This window comes from Petromyzon marinus, chromosome 24, assembly GCF_048934315.1.
Source record: "Petromyzon marinus isolate PM22_M1 ecotype Great Lakes invasive population chromosome 24, UKy_Petmar_22M1.pri1.0, whole genome shotgun sequence".
Taxonomy (NCBI): domain Eukaryota; kingdom Metazoa; phylum Chordata; class Hyperoartia; order Petromyzontiformes; family Petromyzontidae; genus Petromyzon; species Petromyzon marinus.
This window is the reverse complement of record NC_133690.1, coordinates 10,782,760-10,809,434: the sequence shown is the minus strand read 5'-3', so window position 1 is coordinate 10,809,434 and position 26,675 is coordinate 10,782,760. Positions and strand designations below refer to the sequence as shown.

Below are 26,675 nucleotides of genomic sequence, written 5' to 3'. Positions count from 1 at the left end.
CATCTCATCACTCCATCTTATCGCTCCATCTCATCACTCCATCTCATTATTCAATCTCACCGCTCCATCTCATCACTCAATCTCACCGCTCCATCTCATCACTCCCTCTCATCGCTCCATCTCACCGCTCCATCTCATCACTCCATCTCATCGCTCCATCTCACCACTCAATCTCATTGCTCCATCTCATCACTCCATCTCATCGCTCCATCTCATCACTCCATCTCATCACTCCATCTCACTGCTCCATCTCATCGCTCCATCTCATCGCTCCATCTCATCGCTCCATCCCATCACTCCATCTCATCACTCCATCTCATTGCTTCATCTCATCGCTCCATCTCATCACTCCATCTCATCACTCCATCTCATCACTCCATCTTATCGCTCCATCTCATCACTCCATCTCATCACTCAATCTCACCGCTCCATCTCATCACTCCATCTCATCGCTCCATCTCACCGCTCCATCTCATCACTCCATCTCATCGCTCCATCTCACCACTCAATCTCATTGCTCCATCTCCGCAGTCCTCTTGGACGCATTCCCTCCTTTGGCTGTCGTGCCATCATCAGTATCGTCCTTTGACCACCATCACGTGTGACCAGTCATGCATAAATAACATTTCCTGTTGGTATGCATTACAAGCGTACCACATGTAATTTTATTAAATATAATACCCCCTTTATTTACCCAGGAAACCCTCACTTAGGGTCTCACAACTCATTATCATTGAGTTGTGTTATCAGTTCCGTTTATGAATGACATCTGGGAAGAAATCAGAGTACCCAGAGAAAATCCATGCATGTGAGGGCGTAACACAGAACGCACTGCACAGACGGATTCAATAATCTTAAAACGTACGTTTTTGTAGCTAATACAGTGATCCATATGTGTTCTTTGGGTTAGGCCACGTGGCTGTTTTATGCCAAAAATTTTGGCATTAACCCTCCACCACCTGACCAGATTGTCACATTTACAACGAACCTATTTATACGTGCTCGTCTATGGTACTGATACAATTTAGACCTGTAAGCCAAAGATCTTCCGCCACTGAATTTAACATCAACGTAAAAGAAGACCTTTCTCTCCAACTGCTTTCAGCTTCGTCGGGTCGAGATCCCGTAAATCGAGTGAGCGAATCAAGAGTCCAGTGCTGTGCTGCCGCCTCCTGCCCACCTTTGTTTTCTGCGTCGACAACATCTTGGAATCCACAGGGAGCTGTCAAATCCAAGCTGAGCCATATTTAGAGTCTGAGGTATGATGCGGTCGACCACATTTTTGGTGTATTTTTTCATTGGCTTTGAAGCAGAAATTTGATATATATGTGTACGTGTTATGGTTTATGGGCACGCAGTGTTAATATTTATAGCTAAACGCTAAAAGTCTGTCTTTGCTCTGCCAAGATGCCCATCTCCATTGGAGGTATTGAGCCAGTCGAGGAAGCAGGGGGTCAGTATATCCATCGGACATCCACTACTTAATTTCCAGTGAAGTGGTTACTCGTTGTTGATTAACCTTAGGGGGAAGTTGCTCGGCTGAGTCAATCCCCATCCTTGATTTGAACTTACAACCCCTCTTTGATGCAGTTGCTCTGACACAGTGTCACCTAACTTGGATGTAGGATATTTAAAATGACATGTAAAAATATAACTTGCTGCCTCTTGTCAGTCCACCGCTGGATGATGGCTGCCCCATACCGTGCTGGTCATAGGCATTGTTTGTCCATACTTCACCTCGCTGGTCAGTGCTGGTATTAACATGTCCAGTTTTTTTTTTCTTAACAAAAATGCATTTAGGGATGCAGTGGATGATAAATGAGGATACATGGCTTATTAACCGTGTGATGAATTAATTATTTATAATTTCCATTGAATGGCGTGCATTTAGCAATCCATCACTGGGCGAAGGCCTCCCTCATGCCATTTCAATCGAAGCTGCTGTTTGGCCATACTTTGTCATGGTGGTCAGCGTGCATTGGTAAAGGTGGAGCATTACATTCCAGGACCAGTTCAGATTTCACTCGCCATCGAAGTTAGCCGTGGCCCAGGATTACACTTAACTGGCTGCGTTCCCTTGTGCGAGTGTATGTGTGTACATGGTCGTATTTGATAATTCGGTGGTGTCGTGGGAGGGGAGGGATGGTGTAGCGGTTCGCGCTGCGCTACGAACCCGGCGACCCGAGTTCGATTTACCGCTCACGGCCCATAACAGTGACGATTATTTGAACCGGTCCTGGGCCTCTCCTAGGTCCACTCAGCCTCAAATTAATACCTGGTGCGGTGTGTAAAACATCACGACCGCGGGGACAAAGGCAGTCGGCCTTCATAGGTGCTTGCTAACAGCACTTGCCCCAACCATATTTTCAGGCTATACGGGGGATCCTTCTATTTGAAAATGGATTATTTTAGACATATTGTTGCACGAATGCCAACAATGTCGGATTTCAGGCTGTTGAGATTTTTTTTTATCTCAAAGGGCACTGTAATCTGATCGGCCGCGCATCCCAGGGCGATTATTGGCTGTGACTCACAATATCGTCTGTCTGATGACTCATGAATGACAAGTAGATGGATGAGTCACGGAGAAACATTGACTCTGAGTCAGTCAGAGGAGACTTTCCTCGTGGCATTTTAACCTTTTCATTTAGTCTGCCGCTTCACGGCCCCCTGTGCAGTCCTTGTAATGATGTAAACATGTTGCGAAAGAGGAATTAATAATTAAGAAGAACAAGAAAAAACGGATAATTAAGATGATCTGGTTTTGAATCCGTATTGTCGTCTGCGTCCTTATTTTTCACTGTTTTATTCAGTAGTGCTATTTGCTTAACGTCTTTATTTTGATGAAAAGCCACGCTTGTAGCGATGCTTTACGTTTCTTCACCAGTAACCGTGCTGGTTTTTTTCTTGGTTCTTTCGGTAAAGTCACGTAGAAGGCACTCGCATTGTTTTTAATGCTCTCACTTTGACGCCTTCGTGAAAGTCATAATGATAATTTATACTCATGCTGATATACCGTTAGTAAATATTTGTTTTAAATTTCAGTTCTGTTATTGTATTTCTTAACACTTTTTTTACACGTACTGTATATATTTCACGAGAAAATGCATTCAGTATTTAGTTTTACCTTAAATTCTGCATCTTTTTTTGTTACACTAGATTCCGTTTTTTTAAATTCCGTTTATTCTACTTTATTCTACTGTTCATGTCGCATTTGTAAAACAAGTTGAAAAGTTTGCGTCTGAATCCCGTTAATTCAGGGCTCCCTTGAAAATCGTAATGGGCTCTGAGCTAGTTTGCCTGAGTCGAGCTTTCACCATAATCATTTACAGCTCTTTGTCAAACCAGGCGTGGATGAAGACCTCTCCACTCTGTGCTTGTCACGAGGAGGCCCAGGACTGCTTAAATCTATCACACGCTACTAATGTTAGCCGTGACCAGGTATCAAACTCAGATTGACAAGTTCAGAGCGCATTGCACCACCACTCCACCCCCTATCTATCTAAAATAACAATGTATAATCGATATCCCTTTGTCAGTCCACTACTGCATGCAGGCCTCCTGTGTTGTTGACCATACTTCACCACACTGGTCAGTCCGGGGGTTGATGCACTGGCCAATGTTGGATTCTGATACGGCTTGCTACTTGAATTACAGCCATGGGCCAAGAACTGAACTCGGCCCACATGTTTCATATCGCAGAGACACTCCCCCCCCTCTCCCCCCCCGGCATTTGTTCGAAACAACACTTCGATCGGTTCGCACATAATGATGATGATCAATTTGAATAAATGCAAATAATGCAAGGTAGCCGGTTCGGAATGGCAGACGATGCAAGCCCGATATTTAAGGCTGGCGCTGTTGCGTGCGGGGGGTGCATCGAGCCGCTGCGTGCGAGGGAGAACGAGGCGAGGGAATTCACGCGTGGATTCTTCACGTGTTTGGATCCCCGTCCGCGGAGCGTCTCTGGCAGGCTGTTCAGCATCGAGTCCTCCACTGTCCCCCGGGGACCCCACCACCGCTGACGCGCCACGCGTGCGCGAGGATGTTTGTTGCGGTGCGCGTCCGCTTGCGAGCCCCGCAACTGTTTCGCGCGTCCGATTCGCATTCGAAGCAGCACTTAGCCCACGTGTGCATGGGGAAATAAGAGATTTAAGGGGGGTTGGGAGGCGGCAATCGATGGTGTGTGTGTGTATATACCTGCGATGCGTCTCAGAGGCTGTTGTTGTTGTGGTGGTGCTTGGTGGCGATGGTGGCGTGTACAGATTTGCAATCTCAATCGCGCACCGGGCGGCGAGGTGGCAGGGGAAACAGTGCCGCGTCTCGGCCTGGTGGCCGTGGTGTCACCGAGGCTGTGATACGCTCGCACCCCGAGAGAGGGCATTTGCAGCCCGTCGTGCGCAGTTCTCCCGCGGTGCCTTCGCAACCCGCTTTGACCGCGCTGCATTTTCCGGAATGCAGATCGCGACGAAGGCACGGGGCGGGATCGTAGCACTGCAGCGATTTGCTCGTTTGGCTTTCGTGGCGAGCCGAGAGCGCCCACGTGGTGCGTTCGGCCCATTGCGAGAGACAGCTCGCTCGGTTCGCGAGGGGGCAGCTGCCGTCCTCATGGCGTGGACGCTCTCTGTCGCCGCTGGGAATGCGTTCCCCCTCGGATTGCTCAGATCATTTTCTACTGGCGACGTTTTGAACGCGAGCGGCGAACGGAAGGCACCGCCTAGGCCCAGCGAGGTTTACATTCCCAATTGTGAGGATGAGCATGGCCAAGAATTGAGTTGGTGCCTCCGCGATTGACGTGGTGGGTAATCGACTCGACACACACACATATATGCCACTCGAAGCGATGTTTTATCTTCTAAGGGGCCGTCCATAAATGACGTCACGCGATTTTGGACGATTTTTGACTCCCCCCCCCCTCGTCACGCGGCATCACAAAAAGTCAGACCACCCCTCAAATATGACGTCACAAAGCTCTGCGCATTTTGATGTGACGTCACATTTCTCAACCCCCCTCCCCTCGTCACGCATCGTCACAAATGTCTGACACCCCCCCCCCCTAGGTGCGTGACGTCATTAACGGACGGCCCCTTATGGCTGTTATTGCTTTGGTATAAATGGTGCACGTTACGTGTGTTTTCATTCTTGTCATTGCTCTCACGTTTGCATACGTTAACCGTGAATATTTGGCATTTTTCTGCATCTGCTAGCATCCCACAGTGGAACCAAAAAATAGGTTATTGAAATGGCATTATAGTTCAAACGTCATCATCAGCCATGTTTAATCCACTGTTGGATGAAGGCCACCACAAGCTGTCGCCATCTTTGACGGTGTGTTGCGATTCCTCAAGCACCTCCAGACGAATTGATTTTTATCAAACCATCGCCAGGGTTGGATGTCCTCTTTGACCATGTACCCTCCTTTGCCCGTTCCAATGTTGCCCACAACCTCCAGCTATCGTCCCTTCAAGCGACATGTGACACACCAGGCCACTTCTCTTTTAACAGTCGATGTGATGTCTTTATGTTGTATTTTCTCTCATCCGCGTGTTCCAAAAAGAGGAACACATGGATCAGGACAAAAAAGAAAGTAAAATACATCAAACGGGGATCTTAAATTTAATACAGAGGGGCTCTTTTATCTTGTTATTGATAATTGTGTCACGGCAGGCAGACAACAACAACATATAAATTATACTGACAATAAAATAATGGAAATGTGGATGAGCCCATTGCTTTGATTTCTGCTTCTGCAGGCAGGTGTTAATTATTTTCGCACTACCAACCATTGTGCTGAGTGCCTGTGACACTAAACAGCGATTAAGACAGCGAGCCTCAACAGAGAGGCTTAGAGACAGTCCCTCCTTACCCATTACAATTCACATGTCCAGTAAGAGCCTCACGAAAGAGAATTATCTCCAAATACTGCCATTAAGACATGGCAACTGTGTGGAATGTATTTCCCGTGATGTTTCATTCGTTTCTTTGAATGGCGAGGCCACAGAACTGGAATGATACCTGTATACCGCATATCTATAGATCAATGGAAGGAGTTTGACTCAGGACTTGAATGCACATTTTTGGGCAGGGTCCTTTGGGCCTCATCAATGACATTTGACCCATCAATCTCATCGATCCTCTTATCTCATCCATCAACCTCATTCATCTCACGTCTCACCCATCAATCGCATCAATCTTGTCTCATCCATCATTCTCATCCATCCTCCTGTCTCATCCATCAATCTCATACATCTTGTCTCATCCATCCTCCTGTCTCATCCATTAACCTCATTCATCCTCATGTCTCACCAATCAATCTCATCCATCTTGTCTCATCCATCATTCTCATCCGTCCTCCTGCCTCATCCATCAACCTCAATCATTCTCATGTCTCACCCATCAATCTCATCCATCTTGTCTCATCCATCATTCTCATCCGTCCTCCTGTCTCATCCATCAACCTCAATCATTCTCATGTCTCACCCATCAATCTCATCCATCTTGTCTCATCCATCATTCTCACCCGTCCTCCTGTCTCATCCATCAACCTCAATCATTCTCATGTCTCACCCATCAATCTCATCTATCTTGTCTCATCCATCACTCGCATCCATCCGTCTACATCCGTATATCTGTCTTAGCTATCAATCAATCTCTCGCATCCATCCATCCACCTCATCCATCTATTCATCTCATTCATCTATGTATCCATCAATTTATCTCATCCATCCATCGAACTTATTCATCCATGTCATCCATACATCATATTCATCCCCATGTGACCGCTAGTATTCAATCACGAGACCTTGATTGAAAATTATCGGCATGGTGCATTTCACCCTATAGTCCTTCCATCCACCCATCCCATCCATCAATCATCAATCATCCCACTGGGGTCAGTATAATGAGTACCACCTGGTGAGCATTCAGCAGTTAGTGGTAACTAACAGTTGTTTACAGTGTACTAGTCCTTGCCACAGAGACTTGGAATTTGCAATATTTATTCAGAACTACCCAATTATCCTTTAGCTTGGGGATACTTTTAACTTTGACTGACCATACAAATACCATACAACATGCATCACAAACAGATATTTATCATTTTTCTCATGACCAAATCACCTGGAATGCGGCTGACCTCTTCGTATCTGGGAAGCTGAGCAGGATGGAGCATTGATAGTGCTTGGAACGTAGACCCACCGTGCAAGCCAGATTGTCATAGGCGCCTGTGGTGGTTGGCAATGGGCGTTGCGGCAAAATCCATAATTGCAAATATATGTCTGTGGTGCAACGCCTAGGCTCCCCGCCTTCGCCAACCCACATTGATCAGAGTGGTGAAGTATGGTCAAACAACACCCCCACGACCCGCACAGTGTGTGTGTTGGAGGCCATCGCACAGCAGTGGATTGACAAAAGGGGCCGCACATGTTACATGCGCACGTGTAAGCGTAGGCATTGACCCCATTGGCCGTTACTATCGTCGGTACAAAGTTATCGCAAAAACCCATGCATCATCAGCATCATCAGCATCATAAACAGCATCATCAGCAGCAGCTTAAACTATGTTCTCGGGCCAGGTGCAGCCCTGGAGAGAGTGTCCATTGGTCCTTCTGTGAGTTCACACCGAGGGGGAGGCCCTCGTGAGAGTGGCACGTCGCCTCGAGGCACCGTGCCCGCTCCATGCGCTTCCCGAGCCCCGGGCGGCACCGCCACTGTGGGTGTCATCGTTGGGACACCCCAGAACATTTATTAATTTTTTGTTCTAGAATACTTAAAAACACCCGAACAGTGTTGCACAAGTATCCTGGAGCTTTTGAGGTATGGGTATACAGCCTTGAGATTATATTCTTAGTTTTTTCGGTAAAGTCACGTTGAAGAGAAACAACAAAATAACAAAATATATATAAAACAATAAAAAATAATTCTCACGACGTTTCGACCATAACTCAAACGGTCATCATCAGGTGTGTTGGTTTGCATAAATTTATTTTTAAACGGCACATTTATTTATTTATAAAAAACGTTGGCGTCACGCGCAGCGATTTGGCAGTTTGCCCAGGACTAGTCCATCTATTTTTTTTTTAAAGAGGAGGGGGGAGACGAAATTTTTTTTTTTATAATGTATGCTGTCTGAAAGCCACTGTAAGCGTGAACAATCAATTAAGAACTGAAATGGTTTATCAAATCTTTCCAATGATTGCTAAGATATAATCCATCTTCTCGGTTGAAATTGTCTCTGTGCTTGTATATGTGGATAGCCTCATGAACGAATCTCTCATGGAAGCCAGATGGCTTACAAAGAACCTCCGTCTTGGAAAAGTCAATGGCATGTGAGCCTACTGAATTAGAACAATGATCTGCTACGGCCGAGGTGTTGGTCCTACCGTGTTTAAGGTCTGCTTTATGTTCACGAATGCGGTCCGAGACATGGCGTTTGGTTTCTCCAATGTAACTACTACCACAGAGGCAACTTAGTTTGTAAACACCAGGGTATTGTATGTCCGGAATCACATAAATAAATAAATGTGCCGTTTAAAAATAAATTTATGCAAACCAACACACCTGATGATGACCGTTTGAGTTATGGTCGAAACGTCGTGAGAATTTTTTATTGTTTTATATATATTTTGTTATTTTGTTGTTTCTCTTCAATGTGACTTTACCGAAAAAACTAAGAATATGAATTACTGCAGTCACGAAAGCTTTAAATCAAAAGCCTTGAGATTGTCAATGGAATTTCCATTCAAATTAATGGGATTCCAGTGGTAATTTCCAAGGATCGTCACACGATGGCAAGCTTTGGAAATTCCATAGAGACAATACTGGCGAATCAACGATTCCTGGACCCCACCAGGAAACTCCCCTACACGGCACGCTAACCGTGTCAGAATCATGTTGAAGTCGAGTTTAACTTGTTCATCACCCGCATAAGAACCACGATTCCTGCTGGAATTCCCCACCGTGGAAGAATGAGATTCTAAATCTATTCCTGTTGGAATCGCTCGAAGCAGGCTGAGTAGGCCCCTGACTGGGAGGTGAATTCGCATCCTTCTGAATTATGAAATATAAGAATAGGTTTTACCCTTTCTGCCAATAAAAAACACATTCCTGTGGAGGGAGCTGGTAGGAACGTTGGGTTGCTCGGTCAATGGCCAAGGTCAATGGCGGCGTGGTATATTCCGCAAATATGCCCGACTGTGAGGGCGGGCACAAGCCGGCGTGAGTAGGTTAAACGTTGAGTTTTATAAGGGCACCACGGGGTGACCAGCCCCTCCCCACCCAGCCCCACCCCTCCCACCCCCCACCCAGCCCCACCCTCCCCACCCAGCCCCACCCTCCCCACCCAGCCACTCCCCTCCCCTCCCCACCCAGCCCCTCCCCACCCTCCCCACCCAGCCCCTCCCCACCCTCCCCTCTACACCCAGCCCCACCCCTCGCATTTATGGATGCATGACGGACGGACGGACACAATAATCCCCTGTGGGCTGATGTAACCAGGAGGTTCCTGTACCAGTAAAAGGTGTTTAGATGTTCACATACCAAATAGAAACCTTTTTCAAGCACTCGAGTTCGCATTAACCACACGTACTTGTGGTGAACATGCAAACAAACATTATCTGATAATGTATGCAGTGTCTTTGAAACTGATTGGCCTACATCAGAGACAGCCTTCTTTAGGGCCTAGTCTCACCAGTGTCAGATTAGAGAACGCCAAAAGGCGGACAGTGAATTTCGATCGGCAGGTCCATGTGTGGTGGGATTTGTACGTGTATTCGCACCACTACTTAAATCGTCTGGCCAGCATGGAGGAGTAGGCCAAAATTCCCTCTTAGAGGGGCGTTCTAGAACTCTGTCTAGCAGAGGCCCTTCCACCAGCAGTGGTGTGAGCAAGCGATTACAGGGCTGGATGATCATTATTTTCCACGTATAGATTTACAAATGCCGAATATATGAAGCCCAGCTCATGTCTAATCGATTACTAGTCTACTCCCCTTTGTTATCTGCAACGGCTGAGACTGCGCATGGTAAAGACTGCCGCGCGGCATGCGCCCCACGCGCATCACGCGGGGCGCAGTCGATCAATCGGACAAGCGGTGGCCAATCCCCGTTCGGCAGGACAATGCGAGGGCTCATTGAAATGCACCCGCGCGCTCTTTTTGCAGAGGAAACCAGGGTAATCATTCACGGATGGGGTGGAAGGGGGGGCATTGGTTCTGCTTGTTTTTGCCATGAGTTTACATTTCATTTTCACATTGGGGGAGTGGGGGGGGGGGTGATTCGAATTCTTGGGTGCTGGCGCACCGTCATGTACTCTTGGGAAGGTTGCCACGGAGTCTTTATGAACTTTGACCTTTGTGTCAGGTCGGGTGCGAAGGTGCTGTCCTACAATATAACCAAGGCAGCAGTGAAATTTTTTATTGATTATCCTTTATTTAACTGTGTGAAAGCCTATTGAGATTCATTATCTGTTTTGCCCTGGTAACCACAGCCACCGAGAGGCAGTTATTTATTCATGATGCCGGTATTTGGTGGTGCGCGTTATTCAATGACTTGGGGATTGGTGCTGGTGGATTGTTGAGAGATGGGGCATGCAGGATACACCCACTGCTAAAGGTGTATTTCAACGAATAAAGCATGAATGCTTTGGAATTCACGAATCACATTTTGGCTGTGGGTGAAACGTAAAAATGTTAACGATTATGAGCATGTCCATATCCAAATAATAAACCCACATCATTTTCTATCCACTGTTGGCATTGACACTGCCCTGAGACATATCTTTGCGATAAACAAGGGCCACCGCCTGAGACGCGTCTATCAAATCCTTGATTCGCAATTGATATCTGGTTTCAGTTTTGTGGCTGAAACCAAAATTCCACAGTGAATCACAATATTTGCTGCGCAAGCCTATCCAGTGTCAAGCTACACATTTCCCCTTCTTTGGAGCAGAGGCATTGACGGAAATGTTGAGCGTTGTCGTCGTTATATGTACTCGCGCGCCACTTGGCCAACGCGCAGTTGCCACGACGCCTTTTCTCCCGTCCTCTGCGCTGTTGGATGATCTGGCCCCTCCCTCGGCCCCGTCTTCTGTTTGCCGCCGGTCATGTGCGCGAATTAGTTCAGCTGCGAGCGCTATACGCGTTTTGACCCCCGTCCGCGCGCGGCACGTCCGTCTCCAGCGGCGAGCCCACCCCCGTTTAGCCATCGCCGCGGTCCTAGGGTGAGCATTGCCTCTCATCAATAATTCCGTCGCCGCTGCGTAAGCCAACGCCCGCCCGCCCGCCCGCCCGCCCGCCTGCCACATTTGGCTCCTGTAATTAGGGTGAGTGGAGAGATGGAAAAGGTCCGCTGCAGCGGTGGCGGCGGCGGCAGCAGCCCACCCGCGCTCTCCCCAAAGTCATCCATTGATTGCCCGACACGCTCTGCCACTGTCCTTAAAACCCCGCGAGGGTTCCCTTCCATCCAAGGGGCCGAGACGAAAGCGCGCGTTCCCTCCGCACACACCGTGCGTGCTGCTTCTGTCGCTTTGTTGCTCGCCGCGGTCAAGCGATTTCAACGATGGGATGGTGGTTACAGTTGTACAGACGATGATGGTGATTTTGGTGGTGGTGGTGGTGGCGGTGATTGTGGTGATAACACTATGTCACACGATTTTTGTTCCTGGGTAGTAAATGTTATTTTCTAATTGCTTATGCCTCGAAAGTATATTTTGATTTAAAGCTTTCGTGACTGCAGGGATTCATATTCTTGGTTCTTTCGGTAAAGTCACGTAGAAGGGAAATAATAAAGCAATACAAATATAAAACAATAAAATTATCACGACGTTTTGACTGCAACACAAGCAATCATCATCAGGATGTGAAAACCACAACAAGAAAATTTGAAAAAAGTGGCGGTTTTTTAACGTTAGCGTCCATCTGAACAAACTGTCAAATCGCTATCCGATTTGACAGTTGATGGACTCGTCCATCTGAACAAACTGTCAAATCGCTATCCGTGGTGCTAACGTTCATCTGAACAAACTGTCAAATCGCTATCCGTGATGCTAACGTTAAAAAAAAGAAAGAACCAAGAATACTGATTTTGTTGTTGCCAAATGTTGGGCAACCCTTTTATCGACAGGGCCACTAAAAGCAACAGAACGTTATTCTAAAATATAATTCATACTGGATCATCTTCATGAGAGTTACCATGAACCCCATAGTGTGGTCAGACAGATGCATGGGCAGTGCTTATGGAAAAGCAAGGAGGTAGTTAACCATGTTATGATTTTAAGCTCGAGTACTTTGGCACGAAGCATTGGCGCAGCGGTCAGCGGAATACGCTGTGGACCCAGCAACCTGCATTTAATTTCTGGTCATAGCCAACATCAGTGGCAAGTGGTACACGAACCAGTCCTGTGAAACTCCCCTGCACCAACCAGCACTGCCTAGCGTGGTGAGGTCAAACAACCCCCCCGTAAAGAGGAGGCCTTCATCCAGCAGTAGAGTCACAACGGGCTGTAAAGTATGATTTATTTGTACTTGTCTAACGAACGAAACATACCCACAATATATTATTAATACATTTGAAGCTTGCAACTGTAACGTTTTTAAGCTGTGGTTGATGAAACAATTAATGATACAAACATTTTTTTTTACCTAATAGGAGAAATGCTAAACGTTATTTTTGCTCCCTTTTAAAAAAAAAATAAGAAGTCGTGCAGCTTTAAACAAGTACGGCATGCTCAGTTGAGTCACTTAAAGGAAAATATTCAATTAATCTGCTTCGAATGTTCTCGTGGGGGAATTTTCACAATCCCATCGCAGCACTCATCTTTAAAAAAAGAATCCTAAACGCATGTTTTTCCCTTAATACATTGTTCACAGCTGGCGACAGGAACAACTTGCTGCAGTTATTTCGCTTACTTAACACAAAATACTTTACGCATGTGACAAAAACTACAATCTGTGTACTTTTGAGTCAGGAAGGCGGTTTGCGTCTAGATGGAAGAGGGACATGAGTGACTTACAGATTTATTTCTATAATTTAGCCAGATGCTTTTAATCTGGCATGTTATTATTTTACATTTTCATTCATTTTTCTTTCACATGCTCACTTATGACAGTATTTTGAGTATTTTTACAACATTTGACTTTGTAAATGTCTGTTTTATCGTACTTCGTGTGAAGTAGCCTTAAACCTCGTGACATGAAAGGGGCTCTAAAAATAACGAGTATTCTCTCTCTGTGTGTCTCTGTGTTGTCTCTCTCTCTGTTTGTGTGTCTATCTGTGTATCTATGTGTTGTCTCTGTGTGTCTCTGTGTTGTCTCTGTGTGTCTATGTTGCGTGTCTCTCTCTGTGTGTGTCTGTGTTGTCTCTCTCTGCTTGTGTGTCTGTGTGTCTCTGTTGTGTGTCTCTCTCTGTGTGTGTCTGTGTTGTCTCTCTCTTCTTGTGTGTCTGTGTGTCTCTCTGTGTGTGTTTCTGTGTTGTGTCTCTCTCTGTGTGTCTCTCTCTGTGTGTCTCTCTCTGTGTGTCTCTGTGTTGTCTCTCTCTGCTTGTGTGTCTGTGTGTCTATGTTGTGTGTCTCTCTCTGTGTGTCTCTCTCTGTGTGTCTCTGTGTTGTCTCTCTCTGCTTGTGTGTCTGTATGTGTGTCTATGTTGTGTGTCTCTGTGTGAGTCTCTCTCTGCTTGTGTGTCTGTCTGTGTGTCTCTGTGTTGTCTCTGTGTATCTCTGCTTGTGTCTGTGTGTCTCTGTTGTGTCTCTCTCTGTGTGTCTCTGTGTTGTGTCTCTCTGCTTGTGTCTGTGTGTCTATGTTGTGTGTCTCTGTGTGTCTCTGTGTTGTCTCACTCTGCTTGTGTGTCTGTCTGTGTGTCTATGTTGTGTTTTGCCTCTCTCTCAAATTTAGTTCTACCTGATGACGACTGCTTGCGTTGCAATCTAAACGTCGTACTCTATTATTTATTTTATTTTATTTCTACGTGACTTTACCGAAAGAACCAAAGAGTAATCCCTGCAGTCACGAAAGCTTCAAATCAAGTTTGATTATTGCCCATTAAAGAAAGCTAACGTAAAGCCCTGCAATGTCTTGCCGACATTAACGGTTGGCAGCAGATTCTTCGCTAAGAAGGCACTTTAAAGGGTTCCTCTGGAGGGTATTTTGGACCACTTTGCCACGCTGGTTCGACGTCCGGGAAGATGTGGGAGCACCCACACTTGACGCCACCACACACGTCCCGTCGATCGACTCACCGCGCCGTCACCCATTTGAACCTCTGGGCTGACAGAGGTGGGGGTGCGTCCATGTAAAACGCCTGCAACATCGTTTCAATTTGAGTCCCTGTGCAGAAGGTCAGCAGTGGTCTCGTCTTATGGGGACTGATTTCTCCCCTCCGGCGAAATCTCGGATCGCAACCACCGGCTTAGGGCTTCAGTGTGTGCCGTGGCACGCATTAGAGAGGTTGTCTTGTTCGCCCTACATTTATTCTTTAAAAAAATTGTTTTTATAAATAAATACATGGATAAGTAATACATGAAGGGGTGGGTTGAGGGGGTGGGACATTTTGTTGTTTGGAGTATCACCGAAGATAATGGGTCAGCCTTGTGAAAGCGCGCAGATGTGATTCATACATTATTTAATATCGTGATATAGGGAGGTATATGTAGACAGCGTTTAGAGATGTAATTCGTTGCATCCGAATGCCTTAACAGGACGCGATCGCCTCCGCTTGAAGGCTCGTAATGTTAAACACGTGCGCGTGTTTACTCGCTGCGGTTTAACTTCCACTTAGGAGCAGAGTGACTGACAGCCTTAGAGATCGCGAGTTCGGGCCAGCACCTAGAGAGTTCTGGATATATTTGAGTGCATTCACTGTGCAGGCTTTTGCTTATTTTGCAGTAAATTCGCGTACGTGTGTTGCACTTCTTTCACAGCGTTCGTAACCAACCGCGCTAATCGGAGTTGCGGGGGGGGTGGGGAAGGACATTTTCTGTGGTTGCTTAAAAAAAATAGCCATCACACACGACACTGACAGTTTGATTCCCAAACCGCCTAATGGTCGAAAATTAACGATGGACGGGAGAGCGTAGGAATGGGAACGCATCTGAAAGGAGTGAACACACCGTAGGCCGCATAGATGGAGCAATGGAATTGGCTTGTGTGCGGGTGCGAGGTGGATTGTTGCATCGCAGGACCATGAGATAGCAGTGGCTTGGTGCAAGCCTTCATCCAGCAGTGGATTGCCCATGGTTGCTGATTATGAATTTCTCTGTACAGTGCCACATTGCAACATAACTGTTGTGGAAACGGCAAATGAAAGACGATGAGATGACATTGCAAGCTGATGATCAAATTACCCAGAATGCACCCAATTTCATCAAATCCAAAAAGCCAAGCATGGCTTTAGCCTGGATAGAGCTTGGATGGATGACCACTGTGCATACCAGGTTCTCATAGGCGACCCTGTGGCTCTGATATGCGGTGGTGAGCAGAGGGCAATGCGGTAAAATCCATTGTTGTACTGTATTCTATGTCCCCGCATCTGCGCTTTCCGCCTTCACCAGCCCGCACCGATCGGCGCCAGTGAAGTATGGTCAAATAACCCCCACGCTGCGGGTAGGCCCTCATCCAGCAGCGGATTGACAAAGGGCTGTACGTGTACACATGCAAATGTGCACAGTATCAGTCACATTGGTGAATTCTTGTGTGCTGGTGTCACGCCCCAAATTACATGAAAATTACTCAAAACGTTGTAAAGGACAATATATTATTGTCCGATCTTCAATTGGTCCCTGGTTTTGTTGAATGAATGAATGAAAGCAACCTGCTGTGATGTGTGAAGAGTAAGCAAATGTGTAGCAGCGATGACATTGTCACGGACGAAAGTTCACCGCTTAGGACTCACGCCAGCCCTTTGCGATGACGCCCGTTACATTTATTTGCAGCGCACAAAAAAGTAACAAATTGGGAATGGGCGGAGGAGCGGTGCGTGCAGTGGCATCACGCAATACGCCATGAACCCATCCACCTGAGTTGAATTCCCGGCCGAGGCAAACATCGGTTGGCAAGTGATATCTGAACCAGTGCTGGGCGGCCACCATTCCTCAGCCTGCACTGGACCAGTGTGGTGAAGTATAGATTTGAAGCTTTCGTGACTGCAGGAATCCATACTCTTTGGTTCTTTCGGTAAGGTCACGTAGGTAGATAAAAATAATAATATATCACGACGTTTCGATCGCAACACAAGCGGTCGTCCTCAGGCGGAAAAAAATAATCCAGCAGTGTAACTGCTTATCCAGGAGGAAAGACATCGAGAGAGCTGTAACAGCGAGAGAGCTGTTACAGCTGTTACAGCGAGAGAACTGTTACAGCTGTTACAGCGAGAGAGCTGTTACAGCTGTTACAGCGACAGAGTTGTTACAGCTGTAACAGCGAGGGAGCTGTGTTTCTTCCTAGTTCAGCAGTTCCACTGCTGGATTATTTTTTCAACCTGAGGACGACCGCTTGTGTTGCGACCGAAACGTCGTGATATATATTTTTTATTTTATTAAATTTTTCTACCTACGTGACTTTACCGACAGAACCAAAGAGTGTGGTGAAGTGTTGTCAAATAACGCCCCCACCCCCTTAGCCGCTGCCACTTGACTGGCATGGCACAGGCCGCACATCATCCTGCAGCGGGTAAGCAAAAGGGCTGAACGTGCACTTTGAAAATGTTCTAGACGTTTTGATTTGTGTACGTGTCGGTAGGTCCCACCGAATCAGATTACATAGCGAAACGTATTTTTTTAATCGTTTTAATGGCATAGAATCACGGTTGCCTGGTGGGGAGAAAGCCCTAAGAGAATATACCGCGTGACTTTATGCCAATACCCCAGTGGACCACTTTGATGATCCTGCCGAAATTATCATGAATCGATATGGGTACTCTGTATTTGCTGCGTGTTGTTTGTCCGTAGAAATGTGTACAACCGATGGAAAGTGGATCGTGGGGTTAGCCTGTAGCGGGCAGTACGTCCAGTACATTTCAATAATACATTAAGCAGAACGCGTCCGAAAAACACGTCCACTGAGAAGATGGAGCCATGAAATCGCTTCATGCTCAGGTGCTGGGTGTATGATTACATTGCAGAACCGTGAAAGATGGCGACGACTTGGGGAGGCCTTCATCCAGCAGTGGATTGATCATGGCTGATGATGACGACGAATGATCATAGATTGTCGGTGCAATAACCCTTCTTATTGATGGGATTTCTCCAGGCACTCCAGCTTGCACCCACGAGCACACATACTTGCTAATAAATTGGTCAAACGTTCCAAGAGCAGGCTTTGCATGAGGAAAACAAAGCCCTGGCACTGTCTCCTGAATAAATATAGAAATACCTTTAGACTGTTATTATTATTTTGAAGTTTTCGTGACTGCAGGGATCCATACTCTTTGTTTTTTTCGGTAAAAGTCACGTAGGTATTAAATAAAATAAATTAAATCACTACGTTTCGATTGCAACACAAGCAATCATCATGCAACACAAGCAATCATCTGATGATGATTGCTTGTGTTGCAATGAAAACGACGTGATTTAATTTATTTTATTTTATACCTACGTGACTTTTACGAAAGAACCAAAGATTAAAATTATTATTAGAACATATGTGTGTGCATCTGGGTGTAAGGCCTCATACCAAAAGGTTGTGAGTTCAAATTCTGGTTGAGATTGGTGCACGTCTTCAACCCTCCGAGGTCAATAAAATGCGTGCCACCTTGTGGAGGAGTTAACAGTGGCTGTCCAATGGCTTTGTCTGACATTCCGCTAGAGGAATGTAGAATTTACACCACTGGCTCAAGGCGATTACCAGGTGAAGATCACCACCCCTTGCTCAATCAAGCAGTAAGAACACCATGCCTTTTATGAAAAGTGTAATGGAATTGTATTTAAATTAACGGTTTTGTGCTGTGAGTCGACACTCTCAGTGCGAAGGGGGTGGGGCGGGGGAACTGATGATAAGATCCAGAAGTTCGAAACCGGTTCCAGAATTTGTTTGCCTAAGCAAAAGCTGCGCTGGATAACATTGATCAGGAAGGTCAATAGGTTGATGGACTCACGCGTTTAGTACGTGGGTCGACGCAGAACAGAGTTCTGCTTACACATCATTCTAAGGGAGCTCATTTAATTGAGCAGGTTGCTCTCGTTCATTGATTTCCCGATGCTATTCCAGAAACTAGCGTCTCAGCAGTGCTGGCTCAGTCGTACCCTGCCTCTGGCTTTCGCCCTCTGAGCACACATCAGCACCTTGCCTGGCTCATTGCTCTCAAGCCTGAACATCTCTCACAATAAAGGTTATCGCTGGCATCTCGCACACAATGAAGGATGTGGCTACATCACTCATTATTTTATAAGAGAAAGCATTTTTTATTGCAGCTCTGTTATAACAGTTTGATGACATCATCATTTTACCCTATGATAAAGAAAGCATGCAGCTCATGTTATGCATCTCTGGGTACCAAAGAATGCCCATATGTCAAAAATACATATGGGCATTTGGAACTCAAATTCTCAGAGACCACCCATTTCTATAGGCTCCATACAAAAATCAAGTAATGTATCTCTCTATAGTCAACATATTCACATACCCGATGATCAAGATGGAAAAATAGTACAGGCATAATTGCAGTTGATATACAATACTCTTTATATAACGATGCAAACATCGAAATGCATTGCATTAAACTGGCTACATCGTTACAATACACTGTTCTCGTGCGTTAAGCTAACCGCTTTTAAACACATACAGGTAGGAAAATAGTGGACACAATTTAAGGGAAAAGTGTCCCATGTAAAATACATGTTCATACCCTCATCTCAGGCTGCAGAACAGACATACGCTCTTGCCAGCATAGTACTGTATATTTACAAAAGTCCTCAAACATTCGTACCACTATATAATTCATTTCTGGAGTGTATAGAAAAAAGAAAATCTGCATCCTTGGCATTGTACATTACCATAAACACCGCGGTAATCGGGTACACTAGCCGTTACATGTTTTGCATCGACAAAGCGTTTGAAAAAAAAAATGAAATGAAACTCAGTTGATTTGTCGTTATATTTTTTGTACGTTTTTTTGTTTCTTTTGTTTTTATATTTGTACAGGTACATCCACTTTGCAGATTTACCGACTCAAATATCATGCACAAACCCCATGCCTAACCATTCACACGCTAAGATGAAACTGGACAATCGTACAGCGCAAGTTTTGAAGTCCAATACTCGACTCTCTTCCGTTGAGGTGTAACAGCACAATTCTTCCTGCGTCTGTCGGTGAATTACTGTATATATTTATATAATCATATATGTATGTATCTATTTATATATATTTATATTTTTGCAGATACTGGTTACATCCAAGTCCGAAAGCCACCATGAGATCGCTGACCCCCCACCTCTGCCTGGTTGCGAGGTTCCATTAAGCAACTGTCAATGCGTCAACTTGGGCATAGTTGGCAATTATTAGGTTTTCCTTGAAGCTGTCTGTGGGCACAATACGAGCATGCACACACGCGCACACACGCGCACACACACGCACACGCGTACGTGTAAGTGACACCGTCGCAATATGCAGGCAATCACCGGGGCTTGCTAAAATATATATTTATGTATTCCAGAGAGAGAAAGAGAGAGAGAGAGCAAAAAAAAATACATTCTGTCTGCGTACGTGAAAAAAAAACCACGCCAGCCGTGTTTAAGTCAGAAATGTATAGTGGTTATCAAAGGCTGAAACAGGCGGCCAGGACGGCACTGATATTATAATCGTTCAAAAAGGTAACGTAAATTAAGAATTATTCTCATGCGAAAATCATACTGTTAAACATACGAATTGTTGCCGTCTTTGGTGGCAACACGCCTCTGGTCCAGCGCCTTGGAGGTCGGCTTTGTGGTTCACACTGAGTTCATCACGTGGTGCGAGAGGCAGCCTTCTATGGTTTCTGTAGGACACGGTATGGCGTGGAGGTTTCTGGCCCTATCGGTGCGAATTTTGTGGTATGGCTTTTCCTCCGGGGCGAGTACGTCTTTCCTTCCGCATGCCAAAATTAAGAAATGAAACGGTCCCAAGCAAAGAAACCTCCTGAAAATGAGTCTTGAGGCTTAGTTGAGACGTCCCTGGTGATAACACAACATCGCATACGCATGCACAATGTACAGCAGCAACGCTGGCTTGGGATGCTTCAGGCTGGGGCTGCAATTTAAATGGAGCGTTACGCGTGAGGGATGGGAAAACATGTGTTTGAGAATGGGATGCAAAAAAAATCCTCATTTCATGGTTTTTGTTTTCTTGTTGATGTCACTTTTGTAAAAAAAAAAACAATAGCTCATCACCGTTAGTATAAATGCACATGAGTTAATGACAATAGTACATGGGTCTTACAGCGACGCGGAATTCGCAAAACCTGGTGCAGTCTAGCCTGAGTGTTCGCAGTTATATATATAAAAAATAAAATCTCTAAACACATTCGTCAATAACACTATGGCCTAAATAATGTAAACAATAGGCGACGTTTCGGGCAATGGCCCTTCTTCACAGCGCACGGAGAAGGCAGAGAGGTCGAATTTCCCTCTCTCACTTGTGCTTTGTGCACCACTGCCTATTCGGTATCACCAAAATAATGTATTTTATGTAGTTGGCATTCACACGCACACATATATATTTAATGAAATGTGCGCATAGTCGAATTCTGATAAATCGTTTACTGTGGCAGAGTTTAATCTCCGACGTTTAATATTGAGAATGTTCTCTCTGTGCGTCTATCGCCGTATCTCATTGCTTTGCACAGCGAATCGATGTCACCGCATTTGCGGAGACATCGCAGTGGGGTTTGCTTGGCACGCAGGGCTAATGCCTCGCTGGGGTACTGAGCCAGCAAGCGCGATCCCGGGGTTCATGTCCCGCGGTAGGGCACCTGCAAGCGCGAAGCAAAAGCATGCGTGGCGTCGCTCAATGTAACCGTAGTGAGAGGGAGAGAGAGGGAGCGAGGAGTGAGAGCGAGGCACGGAACGGTATGGCTGACACGGATTTTACGTTCATGCAGAAAGAAATAAACTGCGTTTCGCCACAGACTCAGAAATTTGAAAAGCAAAGGGGGGTGGGGGGTTAGACTCCTTGGTTTTGCACGAGCAGATGGGACATTCTAACTCGAGTTGCTTTCGCCGTCTTGCGGCTGGTCGGCGTGCGTTTGTCATTCCATGCCGATTAAACGTAAGACGGAGCGACAATTCTCAACATCACGAAGCTGCACCTTGCGCTGCGTGAAAACGAAATGTAAAAGAAGGGGTTCCAAAAATAAATACATCAAGTATGAGTCACTGACAACAGCAACAACGAAAATCCTTGAAGGCTGGAAAAATGTAAACACACGGGTGCCAAGGGAGCAAAGAAACCAAAACGAAAATTCGAGAAATACGCGAGAGGTTGGGTGGGGGGTCCAATCTGCGTTTGTCAATCGAATCAGGGCTCTGAGTAAACAAAACAAAAACACATTATTTGGAAATTCTATTTGGTGGATTAATGATTTATTTTTAAATAAATAATTTTCAGCGCTGTAGCGTGGAAGACCTCCCCCCCCCCCACCTCTTCCCTTGCCCACGCCGTGTCGGAAATTGGGGGGTTGTTTGACCATATTTCACCACGCTGGTCTAGGGCGGGGGGGCATTTGGCCACCTCCTCCGCAGCGGCCAGACTTCACCCGCACTTTACCCCCACTGCACGCGCGACGGTCGACAGACCGTGGCGAACCTATTCGCACTGCCGGGTGGACAGAGGCAGTCGCGGGGAGGAGGGAGATTTAAGAAGCTTACCCAGTGTTTGGATGGCAAGTCAAGTGTGCTGGCCAATACGGCAAGAGCCGCGTACTACTCGTACTACTGCTATTATTATTATTATTATCCTGCTACGTGGAGTAATTTCTCCAACGGTCTAATTGGAAACCCGATGCCATTTAGCAAAACCCTTGCGTGATTTACTGCCAGATCGTTTTTGCTATGCACATTCAGGATTAATTCGCCTTGCACACCGCGGGTAACGAATGGAGTGAACTCGCGACGCCCTTCAATCACGTCAAAATTGTGGATTGGTACTCATTTTGGAGTGGTGGTGCCGGTGCAGTGGTTAGCACACCGTGCTATGAACTCCACGACCCCAGTGTATATCTGAACCGGTGCTCCGCTGCCACTTCGCCAACACAAACTACTGAGCACTGTGGTGAAGTACGGTTAAAATATATCCCTACAAATGACAACCTGGGTAGGGCTTCATCCTGTGGTGAACTGATACAGGGATGTAGAGGATTAGTTGTTTATGTTATGCTCATTGAGAATGGAAGCGCCCTCTGGCCACACAGATGGCAGCAGCATGCGCGATGCTGATCTAAACATTGTATTAATTAAAAAAGAAAAGGCCACTCATTTACGAATGCCGTACGAAAATGTTGGGTGTACCCAGGGCCGAATTAAGATTTTTTAAGGCCCATGAGCCACAGGTACTGTGAGGCCCCCAGTAATATTTTCACAAGGAAAACAAATTGAAAGAACAATAACATTTCTTTTAACAAGGCTAACAACAAATACAATTCAGCGTTCACAAATGAAATAACTTTTGACACTTAATCTCTGGAGGTCCCCCCAGCCGGCGGATGCCCCTGGGCTGCGGCCCCTAAAGCCTCGATGCCTTGATCCGGCCCTGTGTCTACCACATCTAATAGCCCGAGTTAGGGTTGATTAACAAACAAAAAATACGAGTACCACTTTGCGTAAAGCCATGCGGACTGACTGGTAACTGGCACGGGAGCGTGGCAGGTTCGCAAATGGAGTCGACCCCCAACAGCTGTTGCTGCCTTGTGCAAGGTGGACATTGTGCCTTGACTTCTGAGTCTACTCATATCCAGCTGGTCTACGCTGTATACAGATCCCAGTGTGTGTCAGGAGGGAGTGATGAGGACATTGGGGGTAGTAGAGGACCCTGTGTTTGTTTAGCAATGTGCACAAATAGAGGGGCTTGTGAGGTCCAGGAGAAGTATTGCATGAGCAGGCTAGTTTTTTATGATGATGATGATGATGATGGACCACATAAACCTTTTGGGAATAATTCGGTGATCAACTTGATTGCTAAACGACATGGGGGTGAGGCAGGAGCCAATGCCTGTGTTAGCAAACGAGTCTAAACGTTAGCGAATCGATTTCAACGGAAGCTTTTGAAATGCATGTGCATGCAGGAGAGAGACCCTTGGAATCCGGTGGTAGAATAGGTTCAGAAACTTTGAAGTCCGGGAGTAGAGCGTGTCAAGGAATGATTTCGGCCGTAATCAGGAAGGGGAGCTTGCGGTGTGTGGGACACGTGCAGGATGAGGGCGGACAGCTTCTTGGGGACGCGGCGTTCGAGTAGCCACTCAACGATCGCTGTGACCAAAGAAACACCTCAATAGTGAGATGAGATGATAAGAGCACGCCTCGGAGGGAGGGAGGGTGGGTGTCAGCTCTGCAACAACGGTGGGATCTTGCAGAAGGACGCAGGCGATGGGGAGGTGTGGTCGCATCAGGGCCATGCCCCCCCCCCTCCCGCATTGACTTCATCTCTCGATCGATGCTGAGTAGCACCAGCTCGTTTTACTAGCTGCTTCACGCGGAATGGGAATGTGCCATTCACAGGCGGAGTTTGAATTATATATTTGTGGGGGGAGGGGGGGGGGTGGATTTGCTTTGTCCCTGATATTTGTAATAGCGGGTGCATATAATTACATATTGATAATCTTAATTGTAAACTACTGAAAATAAACTAATAAAGGTGCCTAGCTTGAGGTGGTGGGGCATTATAGCCCCCCGTCCCCCGTCCCCCCGAAACTCCGCTCATGGTGCCATTCCAGGGCAACAAAAAACCCAGCACGTTCAACAATCAAACTGTCACCTGAAAAGGAAAATACATATATAATAGGTGACGTTTCGGGCAATGGTCCTTCTTCATGGCAGAAATCATTTACATGTGCTCTGAAGAAGGACCATTAGCTGAAACGTCACCTGTCATATATTTTACTTTGAAGGCCACAATCCTATAGCCGAATGCGTTGAGTGGTATATTGTTTGCTAATTGTGCATCACTGCCAATGCAGCAGCATCGCAAAATAATTGCTCAACATTCCAGGGGGTCGTGACGGCAATAACTTCTGATTATTATGCTTGACTCTTTGGATATCCATACAACCCGGACTATTGGCAAAACACAAACATACAGACAAACAGTTTTTTGACAGTGTGAAAAATAAGAATAGGTTTTACCGTTTATGACAATAAAACAGGTGTTACGATGTCCAGACACCACATAGATACCTTTTGCGACGAATCAAGTCTGCATCAACCACACGTACTTGTGGTGAAAATGCAAACAAACATGCTCGGATAATATAATATATGTATTGTCTTTGAAACTGATTGGCCTACACCAGATATAGCCTTCTGTCAGAAAGGTTAAAGCAAATTGTTATTTTTTATACTTTGATACTGGATAAAAAGGGCCCAAGATGTAGTTTGTTACATAATTAAAAGCACACACATTTGCAACAATTGTGAGGGTTTCACCTCAATCATTAACGCGTGTGTCATCTTGTTTAAAGGGCTCACGGTCTTGTTCTTACACAACACCGGAACAAGATTGCGGGAGGCTTGTCTGATCGTGAACAATAATCAGCTTGATTGATTGGTGGTGGGATTGAATTGCAGAGTTCGGAAAAAAAAGAAGGGAACATTTCCTACATTACAAAATGTCACGTTTCCGATTGTACGTGTGCCACATTGGAAATGGCGTTTGTATAAAAAAAAAACTTACAAAAACCTCGTTTTCTTTGTCATGGCAGGAGAACACATCTCCATCCAATAATGTACCCAAGTCTGTCACTGCTGATGATACCCATACAGGTCAAAACCCATCCTGAATTTGCTCGTGTGAACAAATGATGCTGCTGCTGATGCCGAATAATAATTGTCTGGTAAACTAATAGCCCGATGGACTAGAAAACTAAAATTCCATTTACATGTGGAGACAGAGAATGCAGCTCTATTTATAAATGGCTTTCATTCCCAATAAACAACACTTCTCTCTGCGCTAAACTCGCCACTCTATTAATGCTGATTACGCATGTGTACTGCGATACTGAGCATTACATTATGGCTTCGGGTGGCATCAACGTGGGGCGAGCGGCCTGCCATTCAGGATAATTCGGCAGCGGGCCCATGAAGTGAACTCCAGTTTGTGGTCCTGAAGGGGGAAAAGCCTGGCTAACTCAGCCGAGTCTTATATTGGTGGTCAATTCACATCGGCCCGATAATAGAGTTCCCTCCCACCGAGCGAAGGGTGACTATGGGAAAACGAACAAGACTTCAATGACGGCTCCAAGGTCGCACACGCACGCGCACGCTCTCTCTGCCAGTGTGGAGTCAGTGTCCGGAGGTTCGCACCCACACCGGAGTTGTTCCCGTCGTCGACGAGGAGCGCTTCTGTTTTGGCAACAATGTTGGCCAGAAGGAGGTTCGAGCCAACTCCGAGGAGAGACTGCCCCCAAGGCAGGGGGGTGAGCATTACCTGCGTGGTGGGTGGGGTTTGTGTTTGTGGAAGGCGGAGAGCTGGGTGCCATTAGCTGAGAAGTGATGGCTGACATCAGCTGAGAAGTGATGGCTGACATCAGCTGAGAAGTGATGGCTGACATCAGCTGAGAAGTGATGGCTGACATTTGAGGCTGGGGTATAACTTTACCAGGTGGTAGATTGTGTATATATCCAGGGTGCTTAAACAAAACTGTTAACACTTTGTATTGCTATCGTTTTTAATGGAAATATAACGGATAATACACTGTAACATGATACCAAATGTAATGTTAATAGCTTCAAAAAGTCAGAGTCTCCACTTGTTCACCACCATTGTCAACGTACGCCTGGAATCTTCTCCAGGTGGTCTACAGAGCCTGGAGGCACATTAGTTGTGGCATTGTTGCATATTGTTGCAAAGTGTTAACATTTTTTGAAGCACCCTGTACACACATGAAAACCCACTGAGTCAATCAGACATGTCATAACTTGTTTATCAACGCTGGACACATCCACAACAAGTACACCTACACGTGCATGCCAGAGGTGAAGACCCCCCTATTTAGTCTTGCAGGCTGTAAGGGGGGACAAAGCTGTTATTGCGCGTGCTACTAATGCCGGCGTGGTGTATGGGTGGACGGTGGTGGCCAGTACCATGCCTCGCCACCTCTGCCTCGCCAGTGCTCACACCAGGTGATCATTTGAGGGCCTGAGTCGACAAAACGGACGCCCGGGGCAGGTTCACGTCCCACCAGGCCCATTTGGTGTCCGCGCCGTTCCTATAGCGCGATGATATTTTGAAGGCGCTAAGTTTCACAGACGGGTATCGTAGTGGCGGGGAGCATTCACGTGGCTTGACGGCGTCAGAGGTTGGTGTGCCAGGAGAACGTGGCTACTACTGGAGCGTGTTCGCACAAAACAGAGGGGAGGGGAGTCGACACAAATGACGAAATGTCCAGTGGACACCTACTACGGGCTATCTGCCCACGGATCGTGATGCTGATGATGATTCAGGTTGTTGGGAGCACCGTGATGACAGCACTGCATGGCCATATCCTTTTTTAATGTCACCGGGAT

General features: G+C 46.2%; 1 protein-coding gene across 2 annotated transcripts in view; it reads right to left on the bottom strand.

Annotated features, from left to right (window-relative positions):
* Positions 1–26,675, bottom strand: part of LOC116945537 (voltage-gated potassium channel KCNC1-like) — a 97,026-nt gene that overhangs the window by 19,802 nt on the left and 50,549 nt on the right. The window contains exon 3 of one of the 2 annotated variants that reach the window (XM_032959910.2): positions 18,365–19,505. The exons of the other annotated variant lie outside the window; for it this stretch is intronic. Coding sequence (XP_032815801.2) covers positions 19,441–19,505 — 65 coding nt within the window. The 3' untranslated portion in view covers positions 18,365–19,440. Of the gene's footprint in view, positions 1–18,364; positions 19,506–26,675 lie in introns of those variants that run through there. 2 annotated transcript variants of the gene reach the window in all.